General features: G+C 36.6%; 2 protein-coding genes across 3 annotated transcripts in view; one reads left to right on the top strand and one right to left on the bottom strand.

Moving 5' to 3' along the window:
- Nucleotides 1–6817: 6817 nt before the first annotated feature.
- On the bottom strand, nucleotides 6818–11658 carry rpl7l1 (ribosomal protein L7-like 1). The gene is made up of 6 exons (XM_084433040.1): nucleotides 11542–11658; nucleotides 11290–11398; nucleotides 11041–11204; nucleotides 10615–10752; nucleotides 8812–8921; nucleotides 6818–7120 (listed from the first exon to the last, which is right to left on the bottom strand). The coding sequence occupies exons 1-6, from the start codon at nucleotides 11553–11555 to the stop codon at nucleotides 6912–6914; spliced, it is 744 nt and encodes a 247-aa protein (XP_084289166.1). The 5' UTR covers nucleotides 11556–11658; the 3' UTR covers nucleotides 6818–6911.
- Nucleotides 11659–13549: 1891 nt separating this feature from the next.
- The window catches only part of ncoa1 (nuclear receptor coactivator 1), a 58904-nt gene continuing 55314 nt past the window's right edge, over nucleotides 13550–17139 (top strand). The window contains exon 1 of one of the 2 annotated variants that reach the window (XM_084433035.1): nucleotides 13550–14057. The gene's annotated coding sequence lies outside the window, so the exon portion shown is untranslated. The remainder of the gene's footprint in view (nucleotides 14058–17139) is intronic. The other variant, XM_084433037.1, reaches the window with a different exon arrangement.

Here is a 17139-nt window from a genome sequence, read left to right as displayed (position 1 = left end):
CTAACTTACTTCCGCGTTCTACTTATTTATTAATACACTGTAATTTCCGGTAACAGCGTTAATTCAGCTCACCTCTACATGCTGAGTTACTCATGAGAAGAACGCAGATTATTACAACGTTTTATGCCTGTCAATTATTTCAAACATATTGAATCATGTTCTCTGCATTAACCAAAATGATCTTGAACCTGCTGAAATGTTCCTATAAATATATTTTCTTTCCAACTGTGCATTTCTGAATAATGAAAAAAACTTCACTTGTAGAACGCAAGCTTTCTGGAGGGCACTTATGTCTGAAGTATAGTGAGTTTAGGTAGTTCTGTAGGCAAACATCAGTGCCTTGAATTTTACAGGAACTGATGAAGAGCGAGAGTAGCCTATGTGTATATGAGAATATGTGCTCTCTTCTGTCCGTTAAGGACCACTCTCACTGCCGCATTCTGGGTCAGATGCAGAGGTGTTATAGTAGGCCTACATGCTGGAAAGCCTGAATCACAATAGTTGAAATAGAGATTTTTTTTTTTTTACACTAGAGAAGTTGAAATGGTCCAAGCCAAAATGTTCTCACTTAAAAAATTATTTCAAGCTTTATTGTAATGTTTTACACAAGTGCAAAAGTAAAAGGCGATTAGCACCACCACTACTGTAAGCAAAAATAATATTGTTGCATAAAAATTGGCATGCTGTATGTTCTCATGTAAAGGAACAATTTGAAGGGTTAAGAGCATGACAATTGGAGACTTTAAAAATAAGGACCACCCTAATATTGATAGGATAGCATCTTGCAGTTGATGGAGATTTGTGGGATGCACATCCAGGGCACGAAGCTCCCGTTCCACCACATCCCAAAGATGCTCTATTGGGTTGAGATCTGGTGACTGTGGGGGCCATTTTAGTACAGTGAACTCATTGTCATGTTCAAGAAACCAATTTGAAGACAAGGAAGTATTGTTGCGCTCAGATGAAGGCTAGTTGTAAGTACAGGTGCGTGAAAACCAATAAAGTGTGAAAGAGACTGTAGAAGGTTCGCACTCTGAAAAAACTAGACAAAGTCTTTAACAAAAAGAATCAATTATTTTAATAGAGCAAGAGCAGACGTTTCAGCCATCCAGCTATTCTCAATGCTCATAATGAATCAACAACAGACATGCAGTCAATTAATACCCAATAGTTAATCAGGAAACAATTAACAGGTGCAGAGGGAGGGGCTTCAGCCCAGACCCAGAGAACAAATAGAAACACAATTCTTTTAATAGAAAAGTTAACAATAATTATCTCTAAAAAAGAATTAGAAGCATTTACAGAAAACATGAATAGTTTATCTCTTCATTCATCCCTTTCGGGAAAAGACTGTTAAGTTCATAAATCCAAAAAGATTCTCTCTGTAACAGTTTTTTATCTACATCACCACCTCTCCTTTTAGGCAAAACTCTTTCAATGCCCAGAAATTTCAGGTCAGAAATTGCATGCTTAGCTAATTGAAAATGTTGAGAAACAGACGAAGTTGCATCACATCTTCTGATTGCACTCAAATGTTCCAAAATTCTCGTTCGTAAAGCCCTGATAGTTTTGCCTACATACAACAATGGGCAAGGGCAAATCAAAATGTACACCACGTGGGTAGATTTACATGTAATCAATTGCTTGATTTTATATATCTTACGTGTGTGCGGATGTGTGAAAGACTGGAGTTTGAGGTAATGTGAACAGGAAGTGCAACTTTTGCATGGAAAATTACCCTGGGCATTAGAAAGAGTACCAGAAGGAGGCGTGGCAATATCAGCATGGACCAACCTATCTCTAAGGTTTGAGCTTCTAGAAAAGACACAGAGAGGCAAATTTTGAAAAAGTTCATTCAGTTGATAGTCACTTTTAATTATATGCCAATGAGAATTAACAATGTTTGTAATTTCTCTGCTCAAAGGACTATGGGTCAGTTTTAGAATGCAGCGATTCTCATTTTGTTTGGAGACCAAATTAGACGAATGTGTACCAAAGGCACGTACTTTGTTTAGTGCTGTATCAAGCCAACTGTTGGGATATCCCCTCGAGTTGAAATCTCTATATAGAAGTCTTGCTTTTACCTCAAAATCATTTTTGTCAGAGCAGATACGATGCAATCTAAAACTGTTACAGAGAGAATCTTTTTGGATTTATGAACTTAACAGTCTTTTCCCGAAAGGGATGAATGAAGAGATAAACTATTCATGTTTTCTGTAAATGCTTCTAATTCTTTTTTAGAGATAATTATTGTTAACTTTTCTATTAAAAGAATTGTGTTTCTATTTGTTCTCTGGGTCTGGGCTGAAGCCCCTCCCTCTGCACCTGTTAATTGTTTCCTGATTAACTATTGGGTATTAATTGACTGCATGTCTGTTGTTGATTCATTATGAGCATTGAGAATAGCTGGATGGCTGAAACGTCTGCTCTTGCTCTATTAAAATAATTTATTCTTTTTGTTAAAGACTTTGTCAAGAAACCAATTTGAAATTATTCGAGCTTTGTAACATGGTGCATTATCCTGCTGGAAGTAGCCATCAGAGGATGGGTACATGGTGGTCATAAAGGGATGGACATGGTCAGAAACAATGCTCAGGTAGGCCGTGGCATTTAAACAATGCCCAATTGGCACTAAGGGGCCTAAAGTGTGCCAAGAAAACATCCCCCACACCATTACACCACCACCACCAGCCTGCACAGTGGTAACAAGGCATGATGGATCCATGTTCTCATTCTGTTTACGCCAAATTCTGACTCTACCATCTGAATGTCTCAACAGAAATCGAGACTCATCAGACCAGGCAACATTTTTCCAGTCTTCAACTGTCCAATTTTGGTGAGCTCGTGCAAATTGTAGCCTCTTTTTCCTATTTGTAGTGGAGATGAGTGGTACCCGGTGGGGTCTTCTGCTGTTGTAGCCCATCCGCCTCAAGGTTGTGCGTGCTGTGTCTTCACAAATGCTTTGCTGCATACCTCGGTTGTAACGAGTGGTTATTTCAGTCAAAGTTGCTCTTCTATCAGATTGAATCAATCGGCCCATTCTCCTCTGACCTCTAGCATCAACAAGGCATTTTCGCCCACAGGACTGCCGCATACTGGATGTTTTTCCCTTTTCACACCATTCTTTGTAAACCCTAGAAATGGTTGTGCGTGAAAATCCCAGTAACTGAGCAGATTGTGAAATACTCAGACCGGCCCGTCTGGCACCAACAACCATGCCACGCTCAAAATTGCTTAAATCACCTTTCTTTCCCATTCTGACATTCAGTTTGGAGTTCAGGAGATTGTCTTGACCAGGACCACACCCCTAAATGCATTGAAGCAACTGCCATGTGATTGGTTGATTAGATAATTCCATTAATGAGAAATTGAACAGGTGTTCCTAATAATCCTTTAGGTGAGTGTATATACACACACACACACACACACACACACACTCACTGGCCACTTTATTAGGTACACCTGTTCAACTGCATATATATATATATATAGCTGACTTCCACAAACAAGCCCTTCTATCTTGGATATTGATCTATAAACATAACTTTAGTCTACATAGATACTTTATTTGGAATAACAAAGAAATCCTTTATAAAAAGAAGTCTCTGTTTTGTCGGCCATGGTTTGATAGAGGAATTCTGTTGGTAGGACAGTTACTGAACAAATGGTTTGCTCATGTCATATTCAGAATTTCTTCAGAACTTTAACTTCCCAGTGACACCAAAAGAATACGCAGTTGTATTTGATGCAATCCCTACAGGTTCACTTCAAATTCTAAAACGCATATCATTCACAGATATTAGTGCTGAATTTAATAGAATTGTTATTGGAGATACAGACATTACAAAGAAAGAATACACCAATAAATATATTAGAAATCAAATTTCGTGCTCGGTTCCACCTGCTGCAAAGTTTTTTTGGTATTCAACCATGGGTGATTTACATTGGGAAAAGGCAAATACTACTATTTATAAATACTGTATTAATAATAAAATAAAAGAAGTTGGTCTGATTTGCAAGAATATATAATCGCAAAATTGAATATAAACATCAGAATGTCATGATGTCATGTTATACTTTGATTTATGTGGTTTGTCCAAAAATGTAATTTTTGTTATTCAACTGTTTATTATCTTCGGAAAATACCATATTCACAAATGTAAATGGTCTAATTCACAACCTTGCTTTAATGTATTTCATCTGGACTTTAAATCATATTACAAAACAATAGAAAACATGCAAAATATGAAGGCTACAAGAACATTTCATCTCTTGAAGGAACTGCATAATTTTTAATTTTCCCCTTCTATATATTAATTAATATGTTATTATCCTCTGGTCTGTACATACTGTACATTTCATTTTTTGTTGTGCAGGTTGCACAGTATTTGTAGTGTTCTCTGTACCTATTGCCCTGTGTATTGTTCATAATAAAGTTCGTAAAAAAAAAAAAAAAAGTACGGTCAGCCATTTTGGTATTGTCCATTTACGAAAATGTTTTGGCAAGATGTTTTAGGATTTATTAGGTCTGAAATCTATAATGAATGTGTGTTATATTGGAAGAATGTGGTCCTAGGCTTTGTTGATTTTGACCAATCTAAAAAATGTCATTTTTTATGTGATTATAATCTGATCTTGTTACTAGCAAAATTCCATATTCATAAATCTAAATACCTTAATGCTAAACCTCTCTTTCTTATATTTGTGAAAGAACTTGAAAAATACTTCTCAATTAAGTTGTCTGAGAACAAAAAAGCCTTAAAAAAGATCATTAGATAAATAGATTTTCTTAGCTAATTTTGGCCACAGGACGCTGAGGAGATTAAAAATAGCCACAAATAGATGCTGAAAGGTAAGAATGTAATATTTTAGTTAAATAAATGTTTGATTAACAGACTGCAGAAGGTGTGTGGAAGCATTTGGACAGAGATTATTGCTGCTGAATATCAATATTATTATTATTAAATAAGTGACATAAAACAGGCACCAAGTCACTCCAAGCAAAGATTAAAAATAATAATAATTAATATTATACAAATATTTCATAGCTTTTTTTTTCTCAAACGATGTACCTTTTACATTTTTCACAGCTTTTTAAGTGACTTAATTAAAAGAGTGCAGAAAAAAAAATAGGTAGCCTCTTTTTTGTGTGTGTGTGTGACAAAATTCACAGCATGTGTGCAAATTTTAATTTTATATCGGTAATCACATGGTGGTGAACGTGAGTGTGAGAAACGGATCCTAGTGAGTGAAATGTGTAATAGTCACTCCAAAGGGAAAGGCGGCAGTATTACACAGAATACTGGCGAAATCAAAACGTCATCTGTGTGCGACAGCAAACGCGATAGCAGAACATAGACAGTATATAAACGTGGTTCGTATACCACGTTGACAGAAAAATCTTAAACAATCTGTGATGAATTTCTAAAATATCCTTTCATATTTTTGCTTTTTAGTATCCATATAATGTCACTATTTTTGTGGTACAATTTTTTTTTTCGGGTAACACGATATAAACCGAAGAATACAGGATTAAGTAGAACATGTTTTCACATGGAGCATCTGAGCTGATAGCAGTTTACCCTAAGCGCGCGAATACTGAATTAAATTGTCTTTCACGTCTTGCGCTTGTACGGACGAATTCACACAAAATTATGTAAAAACGGCCGCACTCACTGCCGCATTCTGGGTCAGTTGCAGAGGTGTTGAAGTAGGCTTGAAAGCCTGAATCACAATAGTTGAAATAGAGATTTATTTTTATTTATTTTTTACACTAGAGAAGTTGAAATGGTCCAAGCCAAAATGTTCTCACTTAAAAAATGATTTCAACAAATAATAATAATCAACGGCGCGCTTGTTCATTTTATTTGCATTGAAGCAATAGCGGCCGATCAAGCATTTGGTTAACAGAATCAGAAAATACATTATTTTCCAACATCCTGTTGTTTTTTGTACTGTATTGATCTGTCCACCTAATACACATTTTTGGTGAAAAGAATGATGAGTAAGGGAGGAGATTGCTGGATGACAGGATTTTGTTTGAATTAGAAATTATTCTATGAAATCCAAATTATATATATAGCTGTGAGTGATGTAGTAAATCTGGTTAATTTCTTATTTTTTTGTTGGCCGCGGTAACTTAATTTAGTAGCCAAATTGGCTGGTGGGTGAAAAAGTTCATTTCAAACCCTGGCAACAATACTAACAACAACACAGAAGGCTGTGGCATTTAAACGATGATCAATTGGTTCTAATTGTGCCAAGAAAAGATTCCCCACACCATTACACCACCAGCAGCAGCAGCCTGAACCATTGATACGAGGCAAGATATATACACACACATACACTTTTTTTCACAACATTTGTGTGGTTGTCTTGGAAATATGTTAAAAGCAAGATTTTGAAAAACTGGCAAGTGTTTGTGTACAAAAAAAAAAACGTGACAAAAAGTCTTATCTTTTTATAAATAATAATGTCTTAAAGAAATGTATTAAAATTGTTTAATTTTTCAATTTATATAAAATGTTCTGTTAATTGTGGTTACTAATGTGATGTTAACAACACATTTAGGGGACAACAATCATGACAGCCATGTTGTAGTTTCGTTTCAAACAAAAAGTGCAACAACAAAAAAGGTTTAAAAAGAGTGAATTACTGTAGTTTGAAAGTTATTGTTGAGCCCTTCACCCTTTTACCCTCATCAGCTTTCACTGTGGAGTCTGAAGCCTAAAAATGGAATGCAGCATACTAGGTAGACTCACTTCTGAATGTAACATCCTCAGAAAAACTTATGAAAAAAAAAAAGAAAAGATTGTAACAGGGTGAAACTTTGCATTGTTTAATAAAAAAAAACAGGCTCTGTTCTGTAATCTGGAGGAAGGCAACAAAACGGTCCATGAGATTCCATTAGCTCAGTTGAGTTTCCTGATGACTTTATTTATATCCTCAGCTCTGGGTCCAGGGTCTCCAACATCTTTTAGTAGTCCAACTTTGTCTCTAGCAGCATGTCTTGGAACTGACAAATGGAAGGGCAACAGGAAGTTGTTTGCCACCCTGAAGTTCTTTCCAGCAGAATAGATCTCATGTATAAGGTCCTCCAAACAGATGATCCCATATTGTCCTTGAGAAACAAAGAAAAGAAACATTCAGACTGTTCATTTTATTTACATTTTTAATTCATATTAAGAAAATGAACACTATTAGACAATCATGCCATTACAGAATATCTAAGAACTTTTTTTGCCACTGTGTCTTTCAAACTTAAAGGTATAGTGGAGGATTTTCCCGAATTTTAGAAAAGAACCGCCCTCTCCACTTTTAGAAAAAAATGCACATGCGCAACACTCTACCTGCTCCCGAGAGGGAACGCCTATTAAACGTGTGCACGAGAGACCATGCACGAGCCTAGTTCTCCTCGTGCACGCTCTGTTTACAAGTTGCTGTCGGTGTGTGACTTGTGCCAGGGCTAGCATCGCTAATCATAGCTTACATTAACTTTTACTAGCAGTGATTTTAAATGGATCTCTCCAAATGGCATGCCAAACTTTACCTGTCGAGTAGAAACATTTCTCTTCTTGTCATACAATTCATAGACACTTTTTCTCTTGCGACCCTCAGACATTTTGAACAAACCCGGTGAGAACGGCGAGCTTCAATGAATGGCTGAAACCGTAGCTCATCACCATAGGCTACGTTCACACTGCAGGCTGAAACGACACAATTCCGATTTTTTTGCCCCTATGCGACCTGTATCTGATCTTTTCATGACAGTCTGAACGACACAGATCCGATCTTTTCAAATGCGACCCAGGCCACTTGGGTATGTGGTCCAAATCCGATACATATCCGATCTTTTGAAATGCGACTTCAGTCTGAACGGCCAGGTCGCATGTATCCGACCCGCACGTCATTGATACGCGACAAACGTCATAAGTCTGCGTTGAAGTAGTCGTCGGTTTGAAAACTGAGATAAATCTGCCGAACGGGTCGACCTCGACGAGCCCGTTAATTAATTAAATAAATAAAAGCTCACGGCCACCATCATTATATATCCAATGTGAATAAGAGTAGACTAACGTTATGTTAACTTATTTGTGCTGATATTAGATAGGTCAGCGGCTGCTGTCTGGCTCTTGTGTAACGGTTGCTGCGCGCGCTCGTGTGTTGTGTGTGTGTGTGTGTGTGAGTAAATCACAGTTAGTTGAAGTTTAGCTACTTCCGCAAACAACAAGTGACGTCGTTGACCGTTGAGTACTCTTTTGCGCATGCGGGTCACTTCTGGGTCATTTCACGTTCACACAGGAGATCACAAAAGGTCGCATTTAATTGGAAATGTGAACGGCCTTGCAAAAAAATCGAATTTTTTCAAAAAATCGGAATTGAGCATTAAGCCCTGCAGTGTGAACGCAGCCATAGACAGTATAAACGGCTCACCACACATATACACCTGAAAGTGCGCATGCGCAGAAAGCGAAAACTACCTAGGGGTGAGCACGTACGACGGCCTTACGTATCACCAGAATGATTGACAACTAGCAGGACCAATAGTCTTGATGATCCACCCGGAAAAAGAAAATTCTCCACTATACCTTTAAGTAGAGACTAAATTTACAAGCGAGTAAAAGGGATTGTGCAGTCAAGTCCAATATAGTTTGCCCCATCTTAAAAAAAATGTAAATACAAATTCTTTGCAAATGGTAATTACACATTTCCTTTTCCTTGTTTAAGCTGCTCCTTAAAGTTTTATGTTATGCAGCCCAAAATGCTCAGCATCCCACTGAATGAGATGTATATACCACATCAATTACTTACCGAGATGCTTCTCTATAAGTGAATTGTCGGTCAGAGGAATCTTTCTCTTAGCAATCTTTGTCTGCCCTCTTTTTAATATGAGCTCACGGACTGATTTCAAGTTGGGATACCTGTTAAAGAGATCACAACAATAAATCAAACCAGTACAAATCAATTAAAGAAATACACCTGTTTAAATAATGTATTAAGGGGTAATAATGGAACAACAGTAATAAAAAGTAATTTTTCACTATTATTTACCACAGGATCTGCATTTTCATCAGTTTAAATAAAAATCTGTTATAAGAGACGATAACAACAACTCCGTGACTGTGCATCAAAACCACTCCTTTCCTGGTAAATAAATAAAGTCAACGGATTTGCAACAGCGGAATGTAACTTAAATTTAACCAAATACTTATTAAACAGGGTTTCCGCGGGGTCTTAAAAAGTCTACAATTCTGAACTTTAAATTTAAGGCCTTAAAAACGGCCAGATTTTCATCCTATGTCTTAAATTTCATTTAGTCAGGTCTAAAAAAAGTGTTTACCCTCGTTCATTTCCAGAAACGCTGGCCCGCAGAAAGTTATTACAAAGTAGCAAAAAAGTATAGAGTTGTAGCCTACAAAGCGGAGCCCTAGAGCAGGGGTCTCCAACACGTCGCTCGCGTGCTACCAATAGCTTGTGTCTTGATATGAGCTAGCTCGCCAGAGGCCATTCACATATCGCGTCTTTTGCGCGCTCAAGTTTGTTCAAATGTAGGCGCGCGGCGAGCACGCTCATAATTGAAGCGACGCGCTAATTTTTTTTAGCGGGCGCAACGAGATGAAAAAAATCTCAACTTTTCAGAATGCCGTAAACGCACCGCAGGTCATGTGACAGGAACCAACCAATCACCCCTTTCCATAACAACATTGAAAGCTCAGTCAACATGAAGGATGGGGGTGCACCCAAACACTACTAATAAATAAGCTAATGTGTAAATGTCAGTAATTTATCTTTTTTGAAAATTATTTAAAGGGTGAAATGAGGTTTATCTTTGTATAAAACCTTTTTTGTCAAAACTTTATTTGAACTTGTACATGTTAGTAGATAATATGTTGCAAGACACTCTTAAAATCTGGCCATCATTTTTAATGGTATTTTAATGTTTACGTAAACAAAAAGTGCATATTGATGCTAATCAATTTGTTATTTGCTGTTTTTTGACATAAAACTTGTTGAATTGACTTCATTCTGTAGTATTAGTACTTTTTGAACAGGATTCTGTGATAACCGTGATAATTTTGGTCACTTTAATCATCTCATCATTTCCTCTCTAGTTATGATCAACTATGATCAACAATAATTGTGTTTTTACAGTATAATATGCAAAAGTACAATTTTCTATTAAAAAAATATCTACCTCTCCCTCTCTCTCACACACATACATCAGATAATCCTAGATAGATAGATAGATACTCTAATGATCCCGAGGTAACTATCTATCTAACTTGGATAATGCGTCGTGTAGGTCTTAAATTTCAATCTTTATGGTCTTAAAATGTCTTAAATTTGACTTACTGAAACCTGCAGAAACCCTGTTAAATCAATCAGAATACTAGACTGTTACCAATCAAATTTTCTCATTAACAAAAGCCATCTTTACATTGAAAAGGTGGAACAAAAGCTGCATCTGAAATAGCATAAATGTTTATTTACACAGACTGTTTAATGTTACTCATAAAACACCGCCATAACTTCTGTTTCATGCCGACTTTAAGTCATGTAGTGCTTTCCAGCCTTTAGTCGTTATGTGCAAAAAAGGAACATTATAATACTCACCCCCAGGCAACATAAGGTTCCACAGTCTTAAGCATTTTTATGGAAGTCTTGTTGACTTTCACAAAGGTGCCACTGAAGATCTTTCTCAGCCTCAGCATCTGAACGACCTTCATCACTTTGGGGCTCACACCTTTGATCCTACAAGCAATCATACGGGAAAATTAAACCACCAAGCAGATGTAGAACAGTACATAATTGACCCCAAAACTAAAATTCTGTCATTATTTACTCACCCTCATGATGCTTCAAACCTGTACGTGTTTCTATCTTCTGTAGAACACAAAATATATTTCTTGTAGGATTTTTTGTTGTTTGTTTTTTTGTCAGGTTTGAAATGGCATGAGAATGAGTCACTGATTTCAATTTTTATTTTTGGGTGAACTATACTTTTAATGTCAATGTGAACGATGCAGAAGTAGAAATTACTCTCTGATGCGGGCAGCGAACACCAGACCGTTCTTCGCTGGCGGCATGGCCGGCGGAGGTCTTTGCTGGAGTCTGGCGAGTCGCGTGTCATCTCGATGCTTCCTCTTGCTGTTTATCAAAAACTCTTCTAAGCGCTTAAACTTCAAGGGAATTCCTTTTTTGTCCTGTGAAAATTTGACAATTTCAGTTTTATTCTGAAACCATTATTGAACTATAAATAAAAACTGGTTACAAGGGAGGAATTCTCACTTTTCTCTTCTGCTGTAACGCAAGTTTAGCTTGGGTGGCTTTGATAGCCTGGTACTTTTTCCGTTTCTTGAGTAGATTTTCAGGAACAAGCTTGATTACTCTCTCAGTTCTGAAAGAGACAAAATATGAAACAAATAATTGTACCACAAAAATAGTGACATTATATGGATACTAAAAAGTAAAAATATGAAAGGATATTTTTTAAATTCATTATAGATTGTTTAAGATGATTCTGTCAAATTAAATACGCACCCAGGTTCTGCCATCGCGTTTGCTGTGATCCGTCGCACGCAGATGACGTTTTTCCGCTAATCCCCTTGGACCTCAAAGTTGAAAAACCGTCAATGCAAGCAAAGAGTATAGAAGCCCAAGAGGCGAAACTCTGTTGTGTTATGGTTAACAGTCTGTAGATGGCGCTGCGGAGGCGCGTCCGCCATTATGGACTGAAAGCTGCTGAAATCGTTAGCGCCAGTCAATGGCAAAATCCATTTTAGTATGTGTTTATAGTTCATATGTGCACTTGCTAGATTGCACATCTTTTTTGTACCTTTCCGCCTGTAATAGGACATTCATAGATTGTTTTTTTCTTGCCATTGAAACGTTCACTGTGTGCACTTTCACTGAAGATGTTGAAAAAACAAGTTGTTAATATTTTTGTGATATTCTATGTAAAATATTAACTGTTAGAAATGTTCATTTATAATTTATAATTTTTTCAAATCATATATATGGTGATGTTCACTAATTTCAAAATCAACATTGAATACATATCTTATTACTTATATCTAATTACTGTGTGTCTGCCTATAGCCTAGCCCTAGCCTATATTATTTCATGAATTTCTGTTAGTCATATAACAAGGAAAATGCATAATAGAACATAAATATTGATAGATTCAAGTTTTGCAGTAATTTTATAATTGTATCTTTGCAAACCGTATAGGCTAATGAAGCCGATTCAGTGGGGGACATACCCTTACTAAAAAGTACTATAGGAATCTTATAGTATTTTGGGACAAATTATTATAGTAATCTTATAGGAATACTATAGTAATTTGGGACATACTACAGAAGTACGATAAGACTACTATATAAATACTATAGCAGCTTTAAAATATTATAGAGGTAGCCTATTACAGAACATCACAGAAGTATGTTATGTTCTGTAATACCTCTATAATATCCTAGAGCCGCTATAGTATTTCTATAGTAGTCTTATAGTACTTCTATAGTAATATTTTGTCCCAAAATACTATTTTCCTAAGGGTAAATAGGCCATGCATAACCAACACATAGACGAATATTTTCTGTCATTTAACGTCATTTAACGTCGGTCATCCTCATTAATGTATTTTAAATTGTTTTCATATTTAGATATGACGGCCAGAAAAAATTACGTTATGTTAAGTTTTTGTTATGTCAAGTTTTTCAGTGCCATTGGCCCTTATTTATCAAAAGTGCGTACACCAAATTTCCTGTATGAGTTTCTTTCTTCTATTGAACACAAAAGAAGATATTTTAAAGAATGTTGATAATCAAACAGTTGATGGTAGCAATTGACTTCCATAGTAGGGAAAAAATCCTATGGAAGTCAATGGGTGCCATCAACTGTTTGGTTACTGACATTTTTAAAAATATCTTTGTTTGTGTTTAACAGAAGAAAGAAACTCATACAGGTTTGGAACAACATGAGAGTGAGTGAATGATGACAACACTTTCATTTTTGGGTAAGCTATCCCTTTAAGTGGGAGGGAAAGTTATTTTGAATAAAGACTGCAAGGGTAGCTACATGAATAAAAAAAAATGTGCAAGGATAAATCTTAATAAATACTGCAGTATTTCATAAAAAAATAAAAATAAGTGTCAATTTTGAAAAATCCCTTTTCCCCCTGTGCCACTCAAATTTTCCACGTGGGAAGACAAAATAAAAACACTACCTGCCACCCTATAAACCCAGCGTTATCAAACATAATCATAATAGTTTCAGATATATATTTGTATGCATCGGAAAAGGAAACATGAGGAAAAACACAACAGTCACGTGAAGTTCACGGTAAATTCAACGAAAACTTGGAGCATGATGGGCCTCCCGTCATTGTACGTTCATGCACTACGTACGCAAGTTACGCAACCCAGTGATTCCTCAATCACACACAAACCTGCCTAGCCAATCAGATCTCCAAGGCATGCGTCGTTATGCAACCGCCTCCAACTATGCCATAGAGATCAGCGCAGTCGCGTACCTTCTGCGTGACGTGAGCGATCCTCCTGTTTGTTTGTGTAGCTCGAGGATGAAAATGGCGGTGGGGAGAGATGAACGCGAGAATTAAACATACAAATGACCACTTGACTTGGATGACAGCAGCACTGCAGCTTCGCGACGGAATAAAGAAGTAGCTTATCGTCAACCAAGTGCATTTGCAACAACAAACATCCAGAATTCAACGAGGAAAAAACTGCGTCCTGGATTTAAAATAGCTCCTGAAATTAGCCCGCTAACCTCGTTAGCTTAGCTAGCCTTCAACTGGAAGGTTTAACGGACACCACAGCACCACATTAACGGAATTATTCTGTCAGAGTAAGATGAGCTCCGCTTTTCTCGACTTTCCTCTCAAATGCAACCTCGGTTGTAGGAGCTGGGCTTGTAGAAATATTTGCATTTGACTGAATGCATAACTAATCGCTCCATCTGGCAGTATTTGCCAGAAAACATCATCCTCCAGCCTTCTCAAAGTTCAACGAGCATCTGTAAGAGAACGGACTGAAGAGGTAAACTGGAATGCATTCATGTTGTGTTTTTGTTGATGTTGAGCAAAGAGATCATGTGGCAGGACTGAACCAGCTAGAGGTTACTTGCTCTGAACAGCCATAATAAACAAAGTGCACAGAGATATGGTCTAGTTGACCAGACAGGTGGGAAAGATGTGGCGTTTACACGGACAGCTTTGAGTGGTCGGAAATGCAAATGATCATTTCTACCTTTCATGCATTGAAATATAGATCCGCGATCTAAGGCTTTGAATTAGATGCGTTTCTCATTTTTCTCAGTGCTTGAAGAGCAAGCTAATGTCATGTCAAGGGATTCTGACACCTCAGGTTTGACAGCGTTTGAAACTGAAGTGCTTTGATTTAGCCTAGTTGAGACTGCAGATCTTTCAATAATTTGATGTTTAATAAGAGGAATAGTATTTTCTGATAATATTCAGCTTCTATTATTTATTTCTATAATAATATACGAATATTTTTTTTGTTTTTAATAATAACAATTATATATTGTTATATATAATAATAATTATTAATAATAATAATTATATATATAAGTGTTGTTTTTATTTTTGTCAATAAAATAATTATATAATTATTGTTTTTATTATTTATACAATTTTTATTATTTTTATAACAATTATACTAATTATTGATGTTGTTCTTTTCTGATCAGGTGCATAGAATATTTTTTTATCTGGTCACATTTCATTCTACGTGCTTCAGGGCTTTTTTAAGTGCATTGTTTTTTGTGTGGTGAATGGAGATACTGCAGTTAGGTGTTTCAATAATTTGTGAGTAATATAAGATTTTCTTGACAACATTCAGCTTTTGTTATTATTATTACTGTTATTAATAGTTGTTTTTGTCAATAATTATGATAACAGTGACAATTGTTATTATTGACAGTAAAATAATAATAATAATTGTTGCAATTATTTTACCTACAAATTATTGATGTTATTATTGTTTAATCAGGTGCGTACAATCTGCTTTTATCCTGCCATATATTATTCTGCTTGCTCTAGTGCTTTTTTTAAGTGCATTGATTTAGATGCAATAAAGGGACTTTAGTACTAACTATAGATCTTTCAAATATTTGAGTTTAATGAAAGTAATAAGAGTTTATAACAATATTAATATTAATAATAATAGTAACAAAAATAGTAATATAGTTATGAAGTTTAATATTATTATTATTTTTACTGAAAATAAATTAATAGTAATAATTGGTTGTCATTATTTTACCATCCTTGATTGATCAAGTGCATCAAATATGCTTTTATTCTGCCATAAATTATTTTCCTTGCTCTGGTGCTTCTTTTTTTTTTTTTTTTTGCCACTGGAAAATACTTTAATACTTTTTGAAGGCCTAAAAATATGTAAAGCGTGTACATGGTCAGAATTCACAGCTCACTGTCACCCCTCTACATTCCAGCACATATTCATTTAAGCATGTCCTTTACATGAACCTGCCAGGGGAGGGATATAAGATGTGAACTTGTTTTCAAATTTGCTTTAGTTTGCCTTATAACTTTATTTCAGTGCAGTCGACTCACATTCTACAGTGCATATGAATGGTCTTTGATTTTAAGGAGCCATGCAAATAGTTTGGTAGCCATGTAAATATTTATAAGGAGTTGAATGCATTGCCCTGGCTTTCAGTTTTTCTTTGTGTTTTTCACTTCGGGTGTGTTTAAACTTGTAGTTGTGTTTGCTTGGTTTGTTTGGACCGGACCAAAAAAAACAACAACAACAAGTATTCCTGGTCCGCTTAGCGTTCACGCCGAACCTAAAGGTACAGGTATATGTTCACAACCTGATTGGTCGGCTTTTATTATGTGTACTTAACGACGGAACTTACCGAACATCCAAAACAATGCTGTGTGCTGGGATAAATGCGCTCGGATGAGACCCATCTTTTCAGCTTGTTTGGTGCGCACCAGGGTTCGGGTGGAAAGTGTTCACACTTATTCAAATGAACCACACAAACGGTGCAATTTCACCGGAGGTCGTTTTTTTTTTTAAATCGAACCAAACATGCCTAGTGTGAAAAATCCCAAATAAAATAAATGTTTTATCTAAATCTCAATGCAGGTAATTGATGTAACTAATACAATGCAACTGTTGATGATAAGTTGCTTTATTGTCTTACAAAGCTCCCTAATGTTTTTGTTTTCATTTTCTCAACTCAGTGAGTAAATAATCAGTAGTCACATCCAGATTACAGCGTGACCAAAAGACGACAATATCGTGCGTCATTTCCTTCCCTGGGTGTTGGTGCGAGCGTCTCTCTGCCGCAGCGTGGAGAGGGGCGCTCAGCTGTGCCTCCCCAGATGTCAGAGAGCTGACCTACATCTCTCTCGAAAAAAAAAAAAAGCTTGTGCAGCAGCCTGTGAGAATGTGTGGGGGTAGGGAGAGCTCGCCAGAGTGAACTAGCAAATGAACGAGTGAGGGACAGGAAAGCAAGCCTGCTCAGGCCAGCTATCAGACGCCCACACTGTGAAACGTGAACGGCGAGAGGAGATGGAGACGGAGACCCAGCGCTTGTTATGCCGGACCGTAATCGCACGAGACGGGCAGACTCCGCTTCCCCTTTGCATGGAAGTTTGGTCGAGGGGCAACAGTTTGCGCAAGTGCAGCATCTGCTAACTTCTTCCCTTGCCTCAGGAGTTGTATTTACAGATAGCAGAGGTGGGAGGGACAGTCTCGCCCCTAAAGTTCAGAAGTACAGGATGTTGTAACAAGCTCAGTGTGAGTGAAACATCAGTTTCTCCACGGAGAACATGTGCCACACTCTCTGCTGTTATTAACCTTGCGAATTTTGACACCCCTTTTTCACTCTCTCACTTTGAAATTTCTCAGCTGTCACTTTTTCAAATAAAACATTTATGCACATATTTTCTCCAACTTAACTTAATCTCAAAAAGTTTGACATGCAGTATTTATACCATAAAAATCATTGCATTATAATGTCCTTTGTAATAAAAGAATTCTACGGCAATTCCCCTTGATATTATTAACTGTGAGCAAACCTTCTGGTTTTCTCTTAAATGATAACTTTCATCTTATTACTTTAGAATCAAGG

This window comes from Rutilus rutilus, assembly GCF_951802725.1.
Source record: "Rutilus rutilus genome assembly, chromosome: 15".
Taxonomy (NCBI): Eukaryota; Metazoa; Chordata; class Actinopteri; order Cypriniformes; family Leuciscidae; genus Rutilus; species Rutilus rutilus.
This window is presented reverse-complemented; position numbering and strand designations above follow the sequence as displayed.

Bases quoted from the DNA above. Each gene is read 5' to 3' on its own strand.
- rpl7l1 (XM_084433040.1), bottom strand. The intron at 8,922-10,614 runs GTGAGTATTATA...TCTCTTTAACAG, and splicing joins GAACCTTATGTTGCCTGGGG to GTATCCCAACTTGAAATCAG. The intron at 7,121-8,811 runs GTAAGTAATTGA...TTGTTTCTCAAG, and splicing joins ACTTATAGAGAAGCATCTCG to GACAATATGGGATCATCTGT.